The sequence below is a fragment of the Electrona antarctica genome, assembly GCF_951216825.1.
Source record: "Electrona antarctica genome assembly, chromosome: 7".
In the NCBI taxonomy this organism is placed as follows: domain Eukaryota; kingdom Metazoa; phylum Chordata; class Actinopteri; order Myctophiformes; family Myctophidae; genus Electrona; species Electrona antarctica.
This window is the reverse complement of record NC_136812.1, coordinates 34280554-34303935: the sequence shown is the minus strand read 5'-3', so window position 1 is coordinate 34303935 and position 23382 is coordinate 34280554. Positions and strand designations below refer to the sequence as shown.

The 23382-nt window shown below is 46.7% G+C and overlaps 1 protein-coding gene across 1 annotated transcript in view; it reads right to left on the bottom strand.

Moving 5' to 3' along the window:
- crocc2 (ciliary rootlet coiled-coil, rootletin family member 2) overlaps positions 1–23382 on the bottom strand; it is a gene marked incomplete at its 5' end in the record, with an annotated part of 48699 nt that overhangs the window by 263 nt on the left and 25054 nt on the right. The window contains 20 exons of the mRNA XM_079505474.1: positions 767–946; positions 1807–1938; positions 5043–5243; positions 5340–5489; positions 6545–6985; positions 7075–7238; positions 7913–8033; positions 8143–8273; positions 8762–9137; positions 11419–11586; positions 12071–12230; positions 12959–13197; positions 16960–17103; positions 17211–17345; positions 17575–17754; positions 18661–18830; positions 19282–19409; positions 19795–19988; positions 22008–22238; positions 22548–22694. Of these exons, the coding sequence (XP_079361600.1) occupies positions 767–946; positions 1807–1938; positions 5043–5243; positions 5340–5489; positions 6545–6985; positions 7075–7238; positions 7913–8033; positions 8143–8273; positions 8762–9137; positions 11419–11586; positions 12071–12230; positions 12959–13197; positions 16960–17103; positions 17211–17345; positions 17575–17754; positions 18661–18830; positions 19282–19409; positions 19795–19988; positions 22008–22238; positions 22548–22694 (3792 nt within the window). The remainder of the gene's footprint in view (positions 1–766; positions 947–1806; positions 1939–5042; positions 5244–5339; positions 5490–6544; positions 6986–7074; positions 7239–7912; positions 8034–8142; positions 8274–8761; positions 9138–11418; positions 11587–12070; positions 12231–12958; positions 13198–16959; positions 17104–17210; positions 17346–17574; positions 17755–18660; positions 18831–19281; positions 19410–19794; positions 19989–22007; positions 22239–22547; positions 22695–23382) is intronic.

The following is a 23382-nucleotide window of genomic DNA, read 5'->3' as shown; positions in this document are numbered from 1 at the left end:
GCTCGACAAGCTCACAACGAGCTGAGCTTTTCGATTGACTATTTTCTCTGAATGTTTGCCTATTTTCAGCGTCCGGCACAACCTATAGCCGGCACCGAGAGGAAACACTGAAGCGCAAAAGACATGGTGGCCGAAAGTGGTATTGCACTATGGGCCAAGCACTATGCATTGCGCACATTCACGTGCCATGCTCCATATGTGAATGCTATATTCCATACGTGAACGTGCGCAATGATATCAACGGCCTAGCGCGTTCACGTATGTTCCATAACCAATCCCAGAATGCACTGGTTCCAACCCGGAAGAGCGCCTCATGCGTTGGGTGAGCAACTCAATGCAAGTGGATGATGGCCTCTATGGCCCTACCTCTCCGACCTCCTCCATCATCATGTCCCCTCCCGCTCGCTCAGGTCCAGTGATGCCAACCTCCTGGAAATCCCCAGGACCAGTGCCGAACCTGTTGCAGACGACCCTCCCCTCATTGGAATACACTCCCAAACCACATCAAAGATGTCCCCACCCTCTCATCCTTTCCCCAGCTAACCCCTCACCCCCTTGTTTTGACTGTTTTTTACACTTAGACATAACTTTTTCTTTCTTTCTTCTTTTCCCCATGAAGCAACTTTGAGAACTTAGAAAAGCGCTATATAAATCAGAGATATTATTATTATAACATGCCAAGAATGGGGATGCTAGGTTTCATGTGGTTACATGAACACTCTGGATTTTGCTGTGCAGGCAGACATTGAAGATGACAACACAGTACCTGTTCCTCCAGGCATTTGACCCTCTGGCGGTGGGCCTTTTCCCGGGTCTCCAGGGCCCGCTCCGCTTGCAGCTGCCCTCCCCTCAGACGATCAGTCTCCATGTCCATCTCCTGGCGATGGCGAGCCGTCACCTCCAGGAGGCGCTGGGAGTGAGAGTGCTCCAACTGGGACATCTGGGCCTGAACACACATTTAGGTCTGCAACTATCCATTGTTTTCTCAGTGATTACTCTATGACTTTTCGAGTTATTGGATTAGTGTATTTTTAAATATATACTATATTAACAAATTGACACAAAAAAAATCTATTTGTTTTTCCTATAATCAACTAAATCGATTAGTGGTGATGAATAACTTAAGATCTGTTTTATACTTTGGTGTACAATGTTTCTACAAGCTCAAAACCCATCACATCGCAACGGGTTCGCAATGTTATTTCAGCTAATTTGTTTTCTATAATGACAATAATTATTTTTTTGTTTTTATTGAAATAGATTTTTTGTAATAATTAAAAAGAGTAGATTAACTGTTGCATTCCTACATATTGTTCACAGTCACAGGCTTTGTCGTTTCAGTAGAGCAGAGGTTCTCAAACGTTTTCATATCAAACACCCCCAACTTAATATGTATTTGGCTACGAACCCCCATCTGAAAATAATATTATAATATATATTAAAAAGTTTCAAAAATCTTTCACTTTTTTCCCCCAGAATGTTTGAAAATAGCACATCTTCAAGTTCACATCATGACACGTTGTTTTATTTGATAGTTTACAGTAAGCTGACAGGACATGGGGGGAGAGACATGGGGAGTGACATGCAGAAATCGGGATCGGGAGTCGGATTAGCAGTTTAGGTGCCCGGGCTGCTATACCACTCCGACTCTGGGCCTAGATCGACTATTTTCAAGGAGCTGATGTGTGTATGGTTAAAGTGGTTAAACTGATTTAGATGCTATGTTAGCTCATTTCGCTGGGGACACCCCTTGAGAAACACTGCCATAGAGATTGTTTGTTGCCAGTTCATCTTTGGCCCTCTCACCTGGATGGTCTGCACCTCAACCTGCCTCTCGGCCAGCTCCTGTTCCAGACTGCGGACAGCATCCGTCAGCTGCTGCCTCTCCTGACCTGCCAGCCCCACCTCCTCCTCCCTTCTCAGCCTCTGCAACTCCACCTGACAGCAGAGCGACACACACAGCGGCAGCAATGACTTTACCATGACGGCCTCTGCACTCACGTGCGAGCCTCGCCATAATGTGTGCAGCAGAAGCCCCCATGTGCCCGTGGCGGCAGCTTGTTTCTCACAGTACATCTCCGTGTTTCCATCATTTCAAGATGACTTTATACAGGTTGTGACAGAAAAAGAGGGGTCTGGGGAGAAGGGAACAAACAATAATAGGCTAATAAAAAGCGAAGCGTAGAGTCATATCTGGGCAAGGAGTCTGGGGAAGGATTTATTTTCCAAGTGAAATGAGAGGAATCGGCAGCCAAGTCCGCAAATCACTTGAAACCTGTTGACAGCAGGTAGTTTCGGCCAAGCGATCTGATTGGTCGGAAGACTACATTCCAACCATGCTGTTGCTTCACACTGGGCTACCTTATTTTAATAGATCACTCTGCCAACTCTCGTGACCTGTTACTGCTTCCATCTTCCTTGATCTGGTAATTGTTTTGGTTATTGTGCTACTGGGAAGATATATTTAACGTTGTTCTTTAAATGGTAAATCAAAATGTTAAATGGTGCTGTCATATAGTGCCTTTAACCAAAGTGTTTTACAATGTGCATTACATTCACCCATTCACACACAGATGGCAGAGGCAACAATGCAATCTCATTGACCACCATCTAGTGATGGCTCAGAGCGGCGCAGAGCACCACACATATAACTCAATGGACGAGGCTCTTAGATTGAAAGCCGTTTTGGCTGGAAACTCAGAGTCAGGACGTAAAAATCTGCCATTTAACGGCTGCCGCAAATGTCATTTAATTCACCCAAAACATACTTTTTGTAAGTGAGGATCATATTGTTTTGAGAAATCTAGCTTGTTTTGACCCAAAAAAAAATCCGAGATATTAGCGTTCAAAAAGCTGCGCCCCGATAGACAGCATAAACCAGCGAAATTTCCATTTCCGTTTCAGAGCAGACCGCTCCATGAGCTCAAACAGGACACAGTTGATCACCGTAATCAATTGCTATGAAAAAAGGCGTGATCAGACGTCATCGGTATGGAGGTACATACGAAGATAGGCGTCAAAGGGTGCAATTGGCACCGGGTGAGTTAAGGTACCAACCTGCTCATCAGGATCAGTTAGGGTTTCAGGGTCGGTTCTGTACTGTACCGTACTGTACCGTACCATACTGTATTGTACCATACTGTATTGTACCGTACTGTATTGTACCCTACTGTACTGTACTGTGCTGTACCATACTGTACCATATGGTACTGTACTGTACTGTACTGTACTGTACTGTACTGTACTGTACTGTACTGTACTGCAGTGTTTCCCAACCTTTTTTGTCCCAGGGCACACTTTTCTTAGCCTAAAAATCTCAGGGCACACCTAGATATACGGTGTATAGGCCTATCTATATACATCATATATATACATCATATATATATATATATATATATATATATATATATATATATATTCATATATTCATCATTCAATATTTTTAACTAAAGTTCATGGTTCCAAAAAATTAACTATTTTAGTTATTTTTCGTTCTTTCTTTTTTGAATTATTATTATTACCACAGTACCACAGCCCATATCCATATAGAACCTCAGACTTTATTGAATAAAAAAACTTTGGGGGATTTAATAATACAAAATTAATTCCTTTAAAAAAAATACATTTTGGAGAAAAAATAGCTCATATGCAATGTGAAATGCCACCTAATTCTTAATCATTTTCCTTGTCTTTATTATGGGCCAACTTGTGAAAGCTGCATGCTTTTATTGTGAAGGGTCTCACAGCCTGCATATTTCCACGTGCTGAAAATAGCTGATCGACAAGACGCAACGCGTTGTGAGCTTGTAAATCAGCCATTTTCAGCATGGAACACGTGTACGACGAAGAATAAATCAGGCATCACTGCGCTTCTGTGGAGGGAGGGAGATATATTGTGTTGGCCGAACGAGGCGATCATGTATGGACACTTGGACAGCTATTTTTCGTGGCACATTATGTTTAATCACAACAACGTCACGTTTACTTTACCTCCTCAGTGTTTGGGTCGGGACATGTAGGACTGTATGTGTATGCTGTCTACGTGCATATGCGCGAAATGTAGCGTCTTCTGGATGCATCTCTTTTGCATTAACATTTCAATGGCCGAGGGTCGTTAGAGTCTATTGTTCCGTCGTTATCGCACGTCTAATGGTTAGACGTGTGACAACAACAACGACGCAACAATAGGAAGCCTGCAGCCCAGTAGCTATAATATTGCTTTCGGGGGAGGGTTAGTGTTATTTTCGGTCAAATCAGGCGGCACACCTGGACACATGAAACGGCACAGTAAAGTGCCGCGGCACACAGGATGGGAAACACTGCTGTACTGTACTGTACCGTACTGTATTGTACCCTACTGTACTGTACCCTACTGTACTGTACCATACTGTACCATATGGTACTGTACTGTACTGTACTGTACTGTACTGTACTGTACTGTACTGTACTGTACTGTACTGTACTGTACTGTACTGTACTGTACCGTACCGTACCGTACCGTACTGCTGCACCCTGTGTGTGTGTGTGTGTGTGTGTGTGTGTGTGTGTGCGCGCGCAGTGGAACGGGGTGTGGCCTAAAATGTGATGGAATTTGCATCAACATGAAATGTTGCGCAATAACATGGTATTTCATGCAAATGCAAGCTGTACAGTAATTTTGACAGTTGCATCGATGCAACATAGTGCGTTGTGTGGACACTGGACAGGCATGCAGTACGTATTGTGCATGGAGAGATGTATGCAAACGGAGTGGTTTGGTAGGAGAAGGCGGCCAAAGGCAAACGGATAAACGGGCGCAGGGCTTTCAATTAGTGTGGCAAGATGACACATGTAAGGTTGCAATGAATGCCTTCTATTTTTGTCTTTTTTGGGCCCGTCCTGGCTTTATTGTTAAAGATAGTAGACTGACACGCAGCAAAGGTCGTCGGGATCGGGAGTCGAACCTGCAACACGCTGTCCAATTACCTTCTAGGTTAATACAATGTAATAATAATAATAATAATAATAATAATCTAGCATTGTACATGTTAGGGACAGCTCACCTTCTCCAGTGACTTTCTGAGAGAAGCCTTGTCTTTCCCTAGACGGGTGAGGGCCCTCTCCATCTCGGCCCTCTCGCCCTGGAGTTTGTGCAGGGAGCTCTGTAGGCTGATCCCCCTGTTCTGGAGCTCCTCCTTGTCCCTCTGCAGCTGCACAGCACCGTCCTGGGCCTGTATGTCCGCCTCCTGCCTCTGCCTCAGGGCCTGCATCAGGGTCACCCAGGCACGTCACATAATGTTGTTTTACTTACTGTATATCCTGTTTGTTTTGCAAACGACCGTGTCGCCGGGCTGACTCACCTCCTTCAGGGTCCTGTTATGTTTCTCCAGCTCAGAGCCCCTCAGCTCAGAGTCCTCTTGGGCCCTTTGGAGGTTCTGGGCCCGCTCCGTCAGCGTGTGGTTCAGCCTCTTGCTCTCTGAAAGGGTATCTCGAGTTTTGTCCAGACGTTCCTGTGCGAGGCAAGCAAACACATTATAAAGACAAACTGGTGGAGTAGTGGAGTAATGAGTTCACCAACTTTCACCTCAAACATTAGTTTGCTCCCAGGATCACGCTTGAATTCTCTAATCCTCAACTTCCTTCATATTCGTCGTTCCTTTCCATTGCTTTTCGCAGGAAAACATTGTAGGATTTTCTTTCATTTTTTTCCTCCATCCTTTTTATTGGCATGAGCCAATGGGTTTTGAGCAAAATAAAAGAGATTTATACCAATCTTTATACCATGTTTATGTTTGCACAGCATCTTTAAAAGGCAGTCCCACAACTAAGCTCTGAAAGCTCTCCTGAGAAGCTCTTGGAGAATTAATGAGCTTTCCGGAGCATTTTATTGCATAGTCTTTGAGGTCCTTCAGGAAAACCACGGCAGCGAAGGTAAATAAAAAAAAAAGTCTTCACTGTAAAGGTTACACGGCTGCTCTGTAAATCAAAGGGCAGTAATGGAAGCTCAGTGATTCATCTTATTTTGCAGTTTCAATTAAAGATCCCCAGCTGGACTGGAGTAGAAAAACTTGAAATAAAAGTATACAACGCAGGGAATTTGTTTTTATTTAACAGCCCTGAATAAATATTAAAATGTTTCAAATTGGCCCAGGACGGGTTTCCTGCACCATCCACCTACTCAGTCAACCTCTTAAACCCATCATTTTTATGAGTGTGATTAAGTGACAGAGTACACTGAGAAAGTGGGCTCTGCCATTAAACAGAATTGTTATTGACAACTGGAAGTAGAGTATGGCCTTTTTGTTACCCATAACCACTTGAACCCTCTATATTGGGGTCGGCTCTGTACTTGGTCCTCTCTTTTCCCCTCTACACCAAATCTCGTTGCCGAAAATAGCCGTTCTACAAGCTTGTTGCGACACATTGTGAGCTTGTAGATCTGCTGTTATCACTGAAAGTTCCCCACAGAATAGGGATGATAGGTTTAAGTGGTTATTTTAAACTTAAAAACTACAGTAGGGAGAAACACATTTTGTATTAGAAAAACGATCCAAAGTCAGCATACCTGCAGTAGCCTGCGGTCCTGCTCACTGACAGTAAAGGTCCTCTTAAGCTGTGCTACCTCCTCCTGCATGGATGCGCTACTCGCCCTGTTGTCACAGAAAGAGGTGGACAGGTCTTGGAGCTGCTCCCTCAGCTGACCCTCCTGCTGCTCAGCGCGGCCCAGCGATGCGGCCAGCCTCTCCTCGCTGACCCTCGTCGCGGCGCAGCGGTCCTCGCTCTCGCCGAGCTCCCTTCTCAGCTCACCCAGCCTCTCTTGCAAGGCCCCCACCTCCGCGTCCAGCTCCGTCGCCCTGAGCTGTGCCCGCTGCAGCTCACCCTCCAGGGTGCGCTGGGACAGCTCCAGGCGGCTTGCCCTGTTCTCCGACGCCTCCAGGGTCTCCTTGAGCTTCCGCTGTTCAGCCTCGGCGCGGGCCTCCAGGCCTCGGGAACGCTCCAGCTTCTCCTGTGGAGCAACGGCATGGAAAACATTGATGGCTGTCACTGAAAGCACAGTGTTGTAACTTGATTCTTGTCTTTGGCTTCCCAACGTACTTGCAGTGCCCTGGATTGGGCCTCGGCAGCCTGCAGACTGCTCCTAAGCTTGACCACCTCCTCCCCGAGGCTCCTCTTCTCTCTGTCCCTGCGTCGTGCCGCCTCCTCCTGCAGGGAAAGGGAGGTCTGTGTCCCGTGCAGCTGCTCTGCCATCTCGCGTTTCCCTGGACGAACAGGCGCAAAGAAGCCACCAAAAAATATAGGCAACCACACATGATTCATAGCTGATATTGATGTTTTAAAATTGGTTTTCAAACAAGCCGTGTTCACGGCAAGTTGGCAAGTCAAAATCTCATGGCATAGGCCTACCTGATTTACATGCTCATATTGTGCATTGTGAGCTTGTAGATATACAGTATATATTTTTTTTAAAGATTTATTTAATGATAATGCAAACATCATCATTCAAAACACAGAATTACAGAATCATGATTTTCTTTAAACAAGACAAGACAAACTCAAAAAAGAAAACAAAAAACAGCTAAGAGAAAAACAAAACCATCTACCCCCCATCCCAACCGCAGAAAGGTAAACTACGAGCTTGTAGATATTTGAGCTATTTATTATTTTGAAAAATTAAAATTACATATATAACGTATAATGACACAAATAACAAAATATGGATGCACGGTTGAAAGTGGTTCTATTTATGTAGGGTATAGAACTGATATATGATATGATATAGTACTGATATAGTACATTTAAAAATAAATATATTCATGTTTTGTGTAGTTATATTGCAGTAATAATGGTGTGGTTGTCACAAAATCACAAGGTTCTCCGGGCCTTGTCTCACTGCGCAATGTTTGAGAAGCACTGATCTAGAAGAATCCCTTACCTTCCTCCAGTTCTTTCAAGGCCTTCTGCAGTTGCAGCAGCTGGCTGCCCGAATTGTCCTGATCACCTTTGAGCTCCAACACCTGACGAGTCAGACCTGCGATCTGAGCCCTAGCGTCGTCCTGTAGGACAAACAGATTCATAGTAAATGTGGAAAACAGTGTTAATAGTAGTTGTTGAATTTGTCCATTTTGAGCTGTGGTGGTTGTTGAGAGGTAACCCTTACTGTACCCTGTCTCTTTGTGCATCCCTGAGTTCCTGTTGGAATTCGCGGAGAGCTGTCTGCACTGCTTCCATGTCTAGTTCTTCATCTTCACCGTGAGGCAGCGAGGGAAGTGGCCCATCCACCACACTGTCAACCCCTGTAAGCAGAGTCCATATTAGTATCTTTTAGAGCATGGGTTTCCATACTTTTCCAAGCCAAATAGGCTTAAGCTTTGGCTGCAGTTCCCTATTAAAATTGGCTTTCAAAAAACCCTGAACATAGCTAATTTATAAGCTCATATTGCATTGCAGTGATTTTTGAAAATAATTTAAGAATTTGGACAATAATGAATGTCCTAAATAGGGATGCCAACAATGTGAATTTGATTTGAACTAAAATGAGAAAATCACACTTGATGAAGTGAAGTGAGGGGCGCTCTTATCAATATCATCATACATCATCATACATCTCATTCCGTGCTCAGCCAATCAAATCATCACATTCCGTGATATAAACACACACACAAAGCTGTGCATATGAGGGGCTAAACATAATTGTTTTGTTTTTTCATTTTCCTCCCCAAGCCGGTGGACCCCTGTGGGCCGCGGCCCCCACTTAGAAAACCAGTGTATTAGCTGCCCCTACCCTTCACTTGCGAGTGAGTTCTCCATGGCGAGGGTGACCTTCGTCTACGGGACGGAGACCCTGTGCGGCCGATCCCCAGTGTGCGTCGCAGAGCTGAATGCAGGCCCGCCAGCTTCAGCTCCAGGTCCTTGCGTGCGGCGTCGTCCAGGCCCAGCTGCTCCTCCAGGCCCTGAGCCTTGCCCTCGGCAAGACTGGCCCTCAAGGCGACCTCCCTGATCTGGCCCCTGGCGTCCTCCAGCGCCCCTTCAAACTGGCCGCTCACCTCCCGGAGCTTGTGGTCTTGCTGCTGCAGACGAGCCTCTCTCTCCTGCAGTGCCTCCCTGGTCTGACGCTCTGCCTCCTCCAGCTCCACTGCACGCCGCTGCTGAGCTGCCACCTGCACAAAGACACTCTCATTGTTAGGGTCCGTACCGTCACGTCTCTGCTATGACAATGTGCCATTTAGAGTTATTCACCCTAAAAGAAAAAAGACTTAAAGGGATGATTATAAGAGTTGAGATGAGTCCATTATTTATCCTGACCCCTCCCCAAAAAGTCCCACCTGTCCTGACCCCTTATCCATAATTTATAAATTATGGCTAATTATTATGGACTTCGTCTCAACTCTTCTGTCAACTTCAACTCTGTTGAACAGCTAATGTTCCATTAAGTAGCCTTAGTTGGGAAGAGCCAAATGGCCAGGATCTCCTGTTTCCGGTGACTCCACACCAAGCAAACTTGTTCAGACTAGTCAAAGACTACTTAAAACTGTCAGACTAGCATTTTTTAATCAGCATAAAACCAGTCGCCCGACGAAACATTCTTTTTCCCCATGCAAATTGCAAAAAGCAGTTTGCAGTGTTGCCAGTTATGCTTATTATAAGCGACTTTGGGCTAGTTTTCCTGTAACATGAAAAAATGACGATGATGGCCCAGGACATCATCAATGATGATGGAAAATCTTTGAATGCATATTGCGGCATCTAGATGAGTCACAGAGACTACATTTTTTGGGAGCGTTTTACCCATTGCTGGCTGTCTGAATAATAATTTAAAAAAAAAAGGTCATTCAAATGTTGACATTACTTATAGCAGCTTTAATGCTATTGACAATGAATGGAGAATTTACGTCATATGTGTCTGAGCAAATCGGCTGTCGGTATGTCTGCCGTTTTGTCGGTGGAAACCCTTGGCCAATAAGGGACCACCATTGTTGGTGACGTAACTAAGGTATGTTTCAAGGTTGGTATAAGGTCAATAATTGATTAGAGTTCACTTCACACGAGTGTGATTTTCTTTTTCTGCTTGGTGTCAGTGTCATTGTTTGCTGTGGCAAAAACAACAAGAGTGACCTCAAATATGAATCAGATTGATAAGGCTGGCCATAGCATAGAGTAGACCAGGCAGGCACAGGGCTGGGCTAACTGGCGCCCTGGGCAACCCCCCCCCCTGAGGCGGGATTCAAAGCATGAACAGCATACAGCACTTTCAGACTGGCTGAAAGATGTGAACACACTGTTATCAACAGTCTGTCACCGTAAACACGAGATGGATAGACGGACAAACCATCCATCCGTCTGTAGTTGGCGCCCCCCAGTGGTTGGCGCCCTGGGCAATTGCCCACTCTGCCAGTGCCTTCCGCCGGCCCTGAGACCAGGTGTTCCCAAACTGTGGTGCGTGCACCCCTTGTAGTGCGCAAACCTCTAGGGGGTGCGTGACATGAAAAGGGTATGGTGTTATTTAGCACAAACGGCAAAATCCGGTAAAACACTGTTGTAAGGAGATGTATAGAGCAGCTGCGCGAGTATACAGCAACTGCATGTCTCTCAGTGCAGTGACATTCTGTGATAATTTGCCATGATCATATATTTTTTTTAAAATCATTTTCGGTCAAATACAACGAGACTGAGCATTGGGGGGTGCATCAGCTAGGTCAGGAGGTAACAGGTGGTGCACGGCCAAAAACGTTTGGGGACCGCTGGAGTAGACCATAGACCATTATGGACATGCCAGGCGCTAAATGCCAGTGCAGAGATCTGCTATTTTTGCTATTTAAAAAAGAAATCGAAAATGAGGTCAGGGTTCATGTGGTTAACATAATTCTTTGAAATGGTTAAAATGTGATTATTATCAAACATGAATAACATATTAGACAGTCTATTTAAAAAATACATATATATTTTTTTTATTTCTTTTGTTTTGTTTTGAATGTTTTTTTGGTTGTATTTGTTACTCTGTTTGTATTTCTCAATTTACTAAAAAACAAAAAATGAATAAACAGAACGTTAAAAAAACCCATATTAGACAGTCTACATTTCCCAAAAGGAATTGTGTGTATTTTATTAAGTCTGACCAGAATTCTGGCTAAAGGACAAAAGATAAAACAAGGGATATTCCCCTAGAAACCCTAATCCTGAGGACAAGTATGGTTACTGTAGCTTTCAGCTACCTGCTGACGATTCCAAACCGCCAACAGAACAGACTACCAGCTGCTGGAGTCCTTACAGTAAAGCATACAGTACACTGACGCACTCACTCAGCCATGAATGTGGCAGGTATTCTCCAAGTATGTACGAATGGGGATGGGTGTGGGGGTTTTGGTGGGGGAGGGGGGTTGCTCAAGCATGTTCTTAGCAGACTAATCCCCGGAGGGTGAACTTCCTTCCTTCCTACAGTACCTCGTTGAGGGCCGCCTCTCTGCCAGCCTCGCTCTCCAGGACCCTCTGCTTCAGAGCAAAGGCCTCGCGTCGCGTCTCCTCCTCCCGCGCCTCCTCCTGACACAGCCGAGCCTGCAGCTCTCGCACCTCCTGACCCTGACGGCTGTTCTCGCCCTCCAGGACCTTTAGCTGTTCACAGGAGGTGGAGAGGAGAAGTACTCGGATGTTTCACTTCAGCAAAAGTAGCAATACACAATGCAGAATCACTCAAATTACAAAAGTATGTAGAATGGCCATTTAAGAATCATATCATATTATTGGACAATAATTAGTGAACCTTAACACTGAAGACCTATTTCATAGTAGCCGATTTACAAGCTTGTAGATCTGCTTTTATCAAGAATTAATTCATTATTAACAACCTACCTGCAAAGTAACTAAAGCTGTCAAATAATTGTGGTGGCGTGAAAAGCAAAATATTTGCCTCTGAGATGAAGTATAATGTAAATTAGTACCTCAAAACTGTACTAAAGTACAGTACTTGAGTAAAGGCACTTAGTCACTATCCACCACTGCTGTTCAGTTCACAGGTACGATGAGGAACGGTGAGACATTAATCATAAAAGCAGCCAGACGGAAGCCACGTGAGCCAAAATGAAGCCCAGCTCCTCACCTGTCGACGCAGCTCCTGCAGCTCTCTGCGCGCCTGCAGCCGGGACTTCTGCAGCTCCCTCATGGTGCTCCTCAGAGCAGAGGCCTCCTGCTGCATGGAACTCCTACACTCCTCCAGGACGGACACCTTCTGCTCCCTCTCCTCCACGCCTCTCCTCAGGCTAATTCAGTTATTTTAAGTAATGGATCATGTACATTACAATTTACAATTCAATCATTTAGCAGACACACTCAATCCAGCGATTTACAGTAAGCAAGAACAACACAAGGTAATACAGTAAACAAGAACAATACAAGGTAATACATTAAGCAAGACCAATACAAGGTAATACATCAAATGCACAGAAATAGTAATCAAGGATCATAAGTAAGCTACTGTAAGAACCTAGCATCCATGTAACAGTAGAATATCTGTACAATGAAACTATAAGTATACACACTATACATTACAGTAGTGGTTCTCAAACTGTTTCATGTCCAAGGATCCCCCAGATACATTTGTATTTGGCCGCGGAACCCCACCTGAAACTATATTGTGCCATGCAGGCACCCTTCATACAAGATTTGTATGAAAATGTTTAATATATATATTCCACATAAAAAAAAGAAAAAGAAAATAGCAGATCAATAAGATACTGCTATAACTAATTTAGCTGGGTCATTGAACCTTCTCTAGGACCCCTGGGGGTCCCTGGACCCCACGTTGAGAACCAGACAGATGCAACAATGAGCGGCTCTCTGCACATTATCCCACCACTTACAATACGAACAAATATCGATAATTTGATCCGCTCCCATGTGTGGCTTTGTGTGTTTGTGTGTCTGTGGATTATCAAAACCTCCTCTCACTGTTTTGTTTTGTTGGATCACCAGTGACTTCCCCCTGTACCTGTTATTGTCGCTCTCCGCTCTTTTGACGGAGGCCCTCAGCTCCTGGTTAGAGGCCTGGATGGCATCTTTGTCCCTGGTCTCGTCCCCCAGCAGCCTCCTCAGGTCCAGCACCTCTTTGCGTTGGTTGTCCCTTTCCAGGGCACACTCCTGGAGCTCCCTGTGTGCCTCGATCAGCTCCCTGCGGCCCGTATCGCGTCCTTCCTCTGCCTCCTGCAGCTGCCTGCGCAGGCCCTCCGCCTTGAGCCCCGGCCAGGATGGACAGGAAGCGAGTCAAATGGAGGGAGGGAAAGAGCAGTGTACAAGACCTTGAAACCAATGGCATTTGGAAAAGTGAAATCTAATGAAGGCTTCTCTAATATTCTGCTGCAGCTGCAGCTTGTTTGGTTTTGTGATCATTTTAAATCATGGATTGGACACTAGCATCCCTATTCTGGGCATGTCATAATAGGTGAGCACTCTGTGGAAATACAGTAGGCGAACATTCGAGCATTGTAGAGCTTGTAGATCGGCTATTTCTGCGAAGATATTTAGTGTAGAGGGAGATAAGGAGGGGACCAAGTACAGACCCCAGGGGGACCCTGGTAAATATATAGGGTTTAAGTGGTTAAAACATCATACGTTTTCTATTATCATCAAAAATTTATATTCTAGGTAATATCGTGGTGTGTTTTCTGTTTTGTATCAAACCTATATCTATTTCAAATCATGCATCAGATAAAAGTAAAGCCCTCATAGTCAGTATGCTATGCAGGTTTATGATGGGTCATTAATTACAACTTGTTCACAGGATCAAAAGAATACTTTCATCATTTGAATTGCACGGTGTGTGTCCTTCACTAAAACTAAAACACAAATCCTGCATCATCCCTTCAGATAACGGGAATATAACTGGCTAGAATATTGCTCATTAAATCCAATAGAAGATAACTCATTGGCTCGCATTTGCTTGCACTGATAGAACCCATTAAATTCCACAAAGAATGCTAACAATGGTCATAAGCTGTTTTTCAGGTTGCTAAAAAGAACAATGGAGAGACTGTATTCCCACATTGGGAATAGAGGTATGCCTTGAATTATCTCAATTGAACTCAATAGGATTATTAATGATTTTAGAGAAGCCCACTTGGACTGATCCATGCAAAGAAATGAAAACATGAATCAGGCAAGAGTGTGGCCTGCTAAGGCCAAAAGGCCACAGGATGTATTTCCATTTTTGTAAGATATTCTTTGGGCATTTTCAAGTCTTTACCTTTTTGATAGAAAAAGTGGAGAGAGACTGGAAATGGCAGGAGAGGCATGGGGATGAACATGCGGCAAAGGGCCTCAGGTCAGACTTGAACCCTGGTCCGCTGTGCAACGACTGAGCCTTGGCAGCCCCATCCACAGACAGAGCCTTGGTGAACTCTACGAGCCCCATCCACAGACAGAGCCTTGGTGAACTCTACCAGCCCCATCCACAGACAGAGCCTTGGTGAACTCTACCAGCCCCATCCACAGACTGAGCCTTGGTAGCCCCATCCACAGACAGAGCCTTGGTGCACTCTACCAGCCCCATCCACAGACAGAGCCTTGGTGCACTCTACCAGCCCCATCCACAGACAGAGCCTTGGTGCACTCTACCAGCCCCATCCACAGACAGAGCCTTGGTGCACTCTACCAGCCCCATCCACAGACAGAGCCTTGGTGCACTCTACCAGCCCCATCCACATAACCATAAACAAACCTGATACACCCATTATAGGCATTTCACTATGACTGAGACATAGTGAAACCGATACGCCCATATGGGCACGTACCCAGTTATCCAGAGCCACAGAACCGACCGCTATGGCCATAATATGGTCAGATGCATATATGGGACCGACCGACTTCATTCTCGGCTTCAAAATTGGCAAGGACTCAAGGGAGTGCGGTGCCCGTCGTCGAGTAGTTCGGATATGCGGTTGTCTATTGTCCAGGACTGCCGATCCGACCAAAATGCCCATATATGGGCATGTCAATGTACGGGCATAATACTGATGACATCCGGAATCTCCATATTATATGGGGATATGAGTACTCTGACAAAGCCTCCGACACTATGATCTGTGGTGTGACATACTGTAGGTGTGAGGGCCGTGAGCGGCCCGAACCTCTCGTTTAAAAAAACTTCTATCACAACACGATGCGTAGTGAGTTTGAAGATCGGCTACTACTTTTGCATGATACGGTCATCATACGACACAGTATAAAACATTTAATTAAAAAAATATAAATAATTAAATATGGAGATACAAGGTTTCAGCCCGACGGCAATTTGAGAGCTCAAACGACACAGATCCTGCATGACCTATATTATTGTGCTTCATGGCAACATGTTGTGCATGGCGGTTCAGCCAGAGAACTAGGGAGGACAGAGCTTATCGGGGCCATGGATAAGAGCGCGTCGGGCCCGCGGCCAGGTGCTGTCTCTCCCCGTCTCCCCGGCCGCAGCACGCCGTGCGAAGAATCCTCGGCCGGGAACATGATAAACAGCAGCTACAGGGCGGTGAGGTGGGGGAGGAGGTGAGGAAGAGAGGGAGGGTGGAGGAGGTGGAGGAGGAGAAGGAGGGGTTGGGTGTTATGATCAGAGGCCACACAAGATGGTGCCTTCTCATAAAATGAGAAAAAAATCACTGCTGATATGGATAGTCATACCTTTTCTTTTGGGTGGCGGGGGGATGGGAAGGCATTGGCCATGATGTCCGCTTTTTGCGGACAAGAGGGACGGGGTCCTCTCGCTGCTGCTACCACTGCTGCTGCAGCCGAGAAAATAAACACTCTCCCCCAGTGGCTTATTTACACAAGGGGTTAACTCCGACTTTGATTTCACATTACAGTACCAGGGGCGGTCGCCTGACCCCCTCCCTCTCGCTCCCTGTCACACATTCTCACTCCTGCTTTGTCATTGTCTGACATGAGAATCCCGAGCAAAGAGGAGGGATTAGTAAAAATAATCAAACAAGAGAGAAAGGCGAGGGCTGCCAAATTAGTCTGTGTGGTCGTAGCCTTCTCTTGGAGTCTTCACGTGAGGTCGGGCGGAACGTCCTTTTGCGCTGACTTGCTATATGCTTTGATAAGACTAAGGAGGCAGCGTTTTATTCAAACTAGGAAAGCACCACCGGGGAGATAAACAACGTGCTCTTTCAAAAGAGAGCGGCCCGTAAATCACTGGGGGTATGGTCAGTTCTGTAAAACAGACAGTTCCATCCAATGAAGTGTCGGTGAGGTTATTATCTCAACAATATGCCCGCGCGGCGCCTGAAATCCTGAACTCAAACAACCCAAACGGATGAAAGGGGATTTCTTCACGTGCTAAATCCATGCACATTACAGCAGGGCGATTAACAAGCCTGCAGTATCAGCAAAACATGTCACTATGGCCAAAGTTATGGTCTCTAACTGCACTGCTGTGTTTATATCAAGGTCAGCAAGACCCAGTTCTACCTGAAGGGAAGAGGGAGGGAGAGAGGAAGGGCGAGAGCGAGAGAGAGAGACAGAGAGTTGACCTGGCGCCTTTAGAGTGACTGGCACCCCCCATTCTGAAGAGTGAGCTCTGGACTGTGCACCTGGTGGCATCCTGACGCTAGTAAAACCTCTGTGGCTGTGGCCAACGTCAACAGTGGCCTGTGGTAAATGGCTCTCCTTCGCGCTGGTACTAATTGGTACACCCCCACCCATCCAACTGGCCCAGAACCTGATCCCAGGCCTCCCATGCCATGCCAAGCCAAACAAGCCGGCCAGCTCCCCGCCATCCGTCCGCCTCCGTGCCCCTACAAACAACCTCTGGTCATCTGTCTTGTGACATCCTCCCAGTACATTCTCAGTTTTCTCTTATATTTCATCCGCCAGGCCACCCAAAACCGCCGACCCTCGGCCTATAAGAAACATTCACTTTGACACGGGTTGACACTGTTAAAACAAAGATGGGGAACAAAGAGTACAGCAGAGGGAGCTTCAGGTTTTTGCCCTCATCTGCACCTCCAGCAGCGTCTGTTCTCTTTGTTGGTGCAGCTCTCTCAGTTGCTCCGTCAGGCTCCTCTTGGCGCTCTCGTGGGTGCTCAGAGACTCCTCAAAGCGAGAGCGCAACTCCTGCAGCTCAGCCTGCAGCCCATCCGTCGTATTCTTCAGCAGAAAGACAGGACAGAGAGGAACAAACATTACAGGTTCATGTTCAGAGCCACAGTAGTGCTCATGTTCAGTACCATTCCACTCCCCGCCATGTTCTTTACCTTGTCCTGCTCCTCTCTGCTCAGAGCGTCTCTCCGTAGGCGTTCCATCTCCATGCCTGCTGTGTCCAGGTCTTGCTGCAGGGCTGCTAGTCGCTCTGTTAGAGCAGCCTTCTCGGCCTCCTTCTGGGACAACTCCTGGATGGCAAGCAACAACGATCAGGGTCACCCAATACGTTTTAGGCACAGTGCAAAGAGCCTGCCCAATCCTGGATTACTGGGTCTGATGCCGATAGCAATTTTGGAAGTCCTTGACAACTGATATTTCTAGTAAAAAATAGTAATTGTATTTTATTATTATAATCAGTCATAACAAAGTCATGACAAAATCAAAAGCCTGCCAAATCAAACAATCACACACACACACCTGCTGCTTGTGACTCTCGGCCTGCAGGAGGCTGTGGTTGCAGTCGTGCTGCAGCCTCGCCAGCTCCTCCTGCAGCTGCTGCAGCTCGGCCTGGCTGCGCACGCGCTGCTCCTCACAGCGGCTCTGCAGCTGCTCCTCGACCTGCTCCCTCTGCAGCGTCAGCTCCGCATGCTGCTGCTCCTGTCCACCGCCGAAAGCACGCATGAAGACGCGAAGCGCAAAAGGTACACATACATAAAAAGGTATGAAGAGCACAAAAAGGTACAAGGTACGCAGGAAGCGAACGCAGCTCGTAAATTGCAATAACAAGAATAAATTATGTACTTTTTAAAGTTTTTAGTTTTGTTTTTTTAAAGTTTTTTCTTTTTAAGTTAAGTTTTGTGTGTGTGTGTGTGTGTGTGTGTGTGTGTGTGTGTGTGTGTGTGTGTGTTTTGTGTGTGATACAGCTGCGCCCTCTGGTGGCGGGCGGGTGGTGTTACAGCGTGACACACACACACACAGACAGACAGACAGACAGACACACAGAAATGTTCTGCTAGGTCTCATAGTTAGTGCTCACTGCGTTCGCAACTCACTGCGTTCGCAATAAACGGTACACACATACAAAATGTAACCCACTCAAAAGGTACACAAATAAAAGTACATGCATACAAAAAGGTACGAAAATTGAAAAGGGTACGCACATACAGTACAAACAGGTACATGCATGGGAAAACACACACGCACGCACGCGCACACACGCACACACACACACACACACACACACACACACACACACACACACACACACTACACCGCTATTAATGTGATGTATGAATGTGCACACGAGTAAAATTCACTGCATTTGTGCAGCATAATGGGGCTTGAGAGGGTTTTGGCATACAGTACTGTATGTACCCACCCATACCCTGACTGTGTGTTAACATGATGACCATGAGTGATGAGCCCCTCACGGTACCTTGTCCCTGTGTGATGAGCCCCTCACGGTACCTTGTCCCTGTGTGATGAGCCCCTCACGGTACCTTGTCCCTGTGTGATGAGCCCCTCACGGTACCTTGTCCCTGTGTGATGAGCCCCTCACGGTACCTTGTCCCTGTGTGCAGCCTCCAGCTGCTCTGTGTGAATCTGCTCCCTGTTGTTCCGGGTGGCCTGGCCACTCCTCTCCACCTGCGCCAGCTTGTCCTCCAAGACCCCTCGCTCCTGCACCGCCCGCACTGCCTGCCCCTCGGCCTCCGCCCGCATCCGAGCAGCATCACCTGCACGGACACATCCAAACACGCACACACCCGATCAAAAACACTGCGGCAGATCATTGGGACGGACACGTGTACGAGGGCTCGTAGTGAGGCCGGTGAGACGTTGCCAGGTTTAGACTCAATTATATTTATGTGCGCCGGGGTTCATCTGTAACTTTTTTATGGAGCTTGCTTATCCATGCCTGTCGGGGTGACGTAGTGGTGGGTGTGGTGTGTGTGTGTGTGTGTGTGTTGGGGGGGGGGGGGGGGGGGGGGGTGCTGGTCAGCTGAGAGGGGGACTGCAGTGATCCCTCAGCCCAGCTGCTGCGGAGCTCACAGCTGAAATATGGATCTCTGGTGGCTTGTTGGGGAGGACTCCGGCTGTGGCTCTGGTGCGTGCGTGTGTGCGTGCGTGCGTGCGTGCGTGCGTGCGTGCGTGCGTGCAGGTGTGGGTGGGGGGTGGACTACTCACACGTCAGGACCTCGTTAGCTAGCCGCAGGCCGCGCCTCTCCGCCTCCAGCCTGGCACGCTCCCCCTCCAGAGACGAGGCGAGCTCCTGGCTCTCAAACAGAGCCGTCTCCAAGGAATCCTTCTCCGTCCTGCATGGAACATAGCGGTAAAAGTGGTTGGAGCACCGAGGAAAAAAACGAGACCTTTGAAACCCTAGGTGCAGAAGGTCATAAAAGCCAATGATCCATGGTTGGCATAGTTTCCAAATAAAACCATACTACTTAAAGCCTCTTGTTACACGAGACACAGAGTGCTTCAGTACATGAAATATGCTCCGAGGCTCCAAAATACCTTGAGTACACACTGCCTGTGGGTCTGACTAAGACAAATACCCACAGACACAAGCACACACACACACACACACACACACACGTACACGCGCACACGCGCACACACAGTCACACACACACACACACACACGCGCACACACGCACACACACACACACACACACACACACACACAGCTCCCTGCACCTTAACACAGCCAGCTCCTGTGTCAGTCCCCAGGCCTTGCGCTCAGCAGAGGTCAGTTGGACGTCCAGAGCAGCCCTGTCCTTGGCCGTGGCCTCCCTATCCTGCGTGGCTCTGTGCAGAGCTGTGGTCTGCGTGTCCAGCTCCTTCCTGCAAGCACACAGCTGCTCCGACAAGGCCTGCATCTGCCTGTTGGCCTGGAGATCAACACACACACATGACACTGGAGATCAACACACACACATGACACCCCCTGGCAACAATACCGTGATTTATATATAGTACATTATACCGCATGGAGAAAGAAATAACTATAATAAGAAATATAATTAGATTAGAAGTATAATTAGGAATAGTTTACATGCTTTTGGTGGAATGTAAAAACTTTGGACTGGTGCTATGGTGGGAACTCTTCGCGGATTATCCCCCCCCCCCCTTCTCAAACCTTCTATGTACTCCAGAAGCTCATTTGGGACGGGATCGCTTTTTTCTTGTCCTGACACTGAACTCGGCATGCCCCCTATTTCACCGTTACGCCTGATTTATACTAAGTTGCGTGCCGTGTTGCACACCGAAAATAGCCGTTCTACAAGATCACAACATGTCATGCCGCGACATGCCGTGAGCTTGCAGATCGTCTATTTTCGGTGCGCAACACAGCACGCAACCAAGTATGAATCCGAGTTTACAATGCAGAAAATTAAACATGCTCTAACATTTCAGGAAGGCTGATTATATGTCAAATGGCACGTTAGAAGAATTCATAACAATCATACCAGATGCATTGCCCGAAGCAACAACAAAATAAATGATTAATGGGGTTGAAACAATTTTTCAATAACCCATCAAATCACTATGATAATTTGGACCTAGGTGAATTAGACAAATATGTACATGCAATGTTTTCTTTTTTTTCTTCTTCTTCTTTCAAACTTAGTACAAAGACAGCTTTGTACCCTAATAGTTTTAATAGGAATTCAGTTTCCACACAAATACAGTTCTGTTTTCAGTACAACCAATATGAGGCCATTTGAGGTGCAATCTTTACTTTCTGGTAGCATAGGACCAAAATCCCTGACAACCTTAACAGTAGCAATATTTTACTATAATGGCAGACCTTTGCCAACCGCAAATACGATTAAACAGTTTGAAATCTGCTCACTTTTTTTCATGCAGCTTCCTGTGAGTCTCAAAGGTTGTAGTCTGCTGGTTTGAATCAAGACTGGATGAGTTGTTTACCACGAGCTGTCAGCTCTCAAGATGGCCCAATAGTTCCCTGTAACTCTATAGTGTTCCCCGCTGCATCTTAAAGGCCACTTCCTGACAAAGTATAACACATCCCTCAAAGGTATGCACTGCAAACGGCCCCCTCCAACTTCTACAGTTTCAGTACAATAGCAGTGTTGGAAATGCAATAATCACTGCAATTTGTTGAAAACAAACTAACCAAATATTAGTGCACGGTGTCTCTCAGCCTCTCCTTGGGTAAATATGGTTTCAAAATGGGTCGATGTAAGTGGACGCATTGCACCGATGTTATGGATATGAATAGCTCCCAATAAGCTCCCAAGCCTTGGCGAGAGCGAGGCCATTTTGCAAGGCTTGTTTTAGACACGGTCCATTTATTTTCACAGGTAAGCTGTCTGAAAATGTTTGGAGGAGATTTGTCAAAGAACTGTGTGGAGCTGCAGAAGTCCCTGCAGAGATCGACGTGTATATCCCCAGTTTCACACTCCAGAACAGATAATAAAACAGAACGGAATTCCTTCCATTCCTAGAGGAGAGAGAGGAAACAGGCTTTCGAAGGAGGTGGGCATGTAAAGTACTGTAAGTGCTAATTTATTGCCTCTGTCACTTACACTCTTCTGCTCGGATATTAAATGTCTGTAATATCTATTTATCCTTCCCAGCTCACATTTGTGCACAAGGATCCCCTGCCTCCGCTGTCCCAGGCCGCTCATAAAACACAGCGAAGGCCCCAAACACCCCTTCGTATCCCATTCAGTGGGGTGGGAGGTGTTGAGTGCCGTGGCAGATGTGTCCAATATCTCCTATTAGTTTTAATGTGACAACAAGTCCTGTAAACCTGCTGAAAGCTGTTAATAATTCTCAGCATGGATCTCCCAGGTGGTGGGAGCTGGGATGGGAGGGGAGGTGAAGGGAGGCGGTGGTGTGGCTGAAGAGAGGGGGGCCCTCGGGGGGTCCGGGGTTCTGACCTGTGCATGCTGCTCCAGGGCCTGAGTGTTCTCCTTCTGCAGCAGGCTGAGCTCGGCCTGCTGTCTCTGACGCGCCTCCTGCAGGTGGCCGTAGGAGCTCTCCAGGGCGCGCCTCTCGGCCGTCAGGCACATCAGCTCCTGTTGCAGGCGCCCCGTCTCCTCCCTGGCTGCCGCCCGCTCTAGTTCAGCCTCCCGTCTGCGTTCAGCCAGCTCCACTTTCTCCCCCTCTGACTGGAAGCAAACAAGAACAAAATACATAAATGGCAATTATGACTGGGAGAACTGCCCGCGTGTTCCTCTGCATCCATTGTCTTCCCAGTGAAACTCCACACTGTCAGATGACAAGAAGCTGCCTTGACAGGGTACGCGTATCAGAAGGAAGATGGCCTTGCTCTCCCTACAGGACCAACTGTAGGAGATGGCAGTGACAAGGGACTAGAATACGCAGGGAATTGGGAATTGGCATGACGACTAAATTAGGAAGAAATGGGTGCAACTTGCACCAACGTTCCAGGAGAAAAACATGCTGTGGTGGCTGACCTGCAGCAGAAGGTGGTTGAGTTCCACCTTGTCGTTGGCTAAGCCTTCGCTCAGGGCAGACATTTTGGCTAGAGAGTCCCTTAGGGCAGCATCCTGGCTCTGCAGTTTGGTGAGGGCCAACTCTTGCTCAGCACTCTGGTATTCCATCTGTGGAGTGGAACATATAATCAGGAGAGAGAAGCATACAAAGATCATTTATAAGCAGTCATTTGATAGTGTTTCAGTGAAATTATGTCTGCTCTTTTCTTTTTTAATTGTTTTGTATAATCACTTCCAATTTCAATTGTTCTCTCATGACTGGATAAAATTGGTATCCTAAGCAAAAAAAACATTATTTTCTGAATATTACTGAACAAACTCTATATGATTGCTATCAGTATTGAGAGCTATTTAATTTTAAGAAATAAATATCACTTACACCCACTTTAAATGGACACTGAGGATTTGAGTGTAGACTGCGCGTTGTGTGCTTGTAGATCGGCTATTCTCACCATTTTAACTCAGAGACAATGTCAAACTGGCCTACTGTACCTTGCTGAGGGCCAGGGCCAGGTGTAGTGTACCTTGCTGAGGGCCAGGGCCAGGTGTAGTGTACCTTGCTGAGAGCCAGGGCCAGGTGTAGTGTACCTTGCTGAGAGCCAGAGCCAGGTGTAGTGTACCTTGTTGAGGGCCAGGGCCAGGTGTAGTGTACCTTGCTGAGAGCCAGGTGTAGTGTACCTTGCTGAGAGCCAGGGCCAGGTGTAGTGTACCTTACTGAGAGACAGGGCCAGGTGTAGTGTACCTTACTGAGAGCCAGGTGTAGTGTACCTTGTTGAGAGCCAGGGCCAGGTGTAGT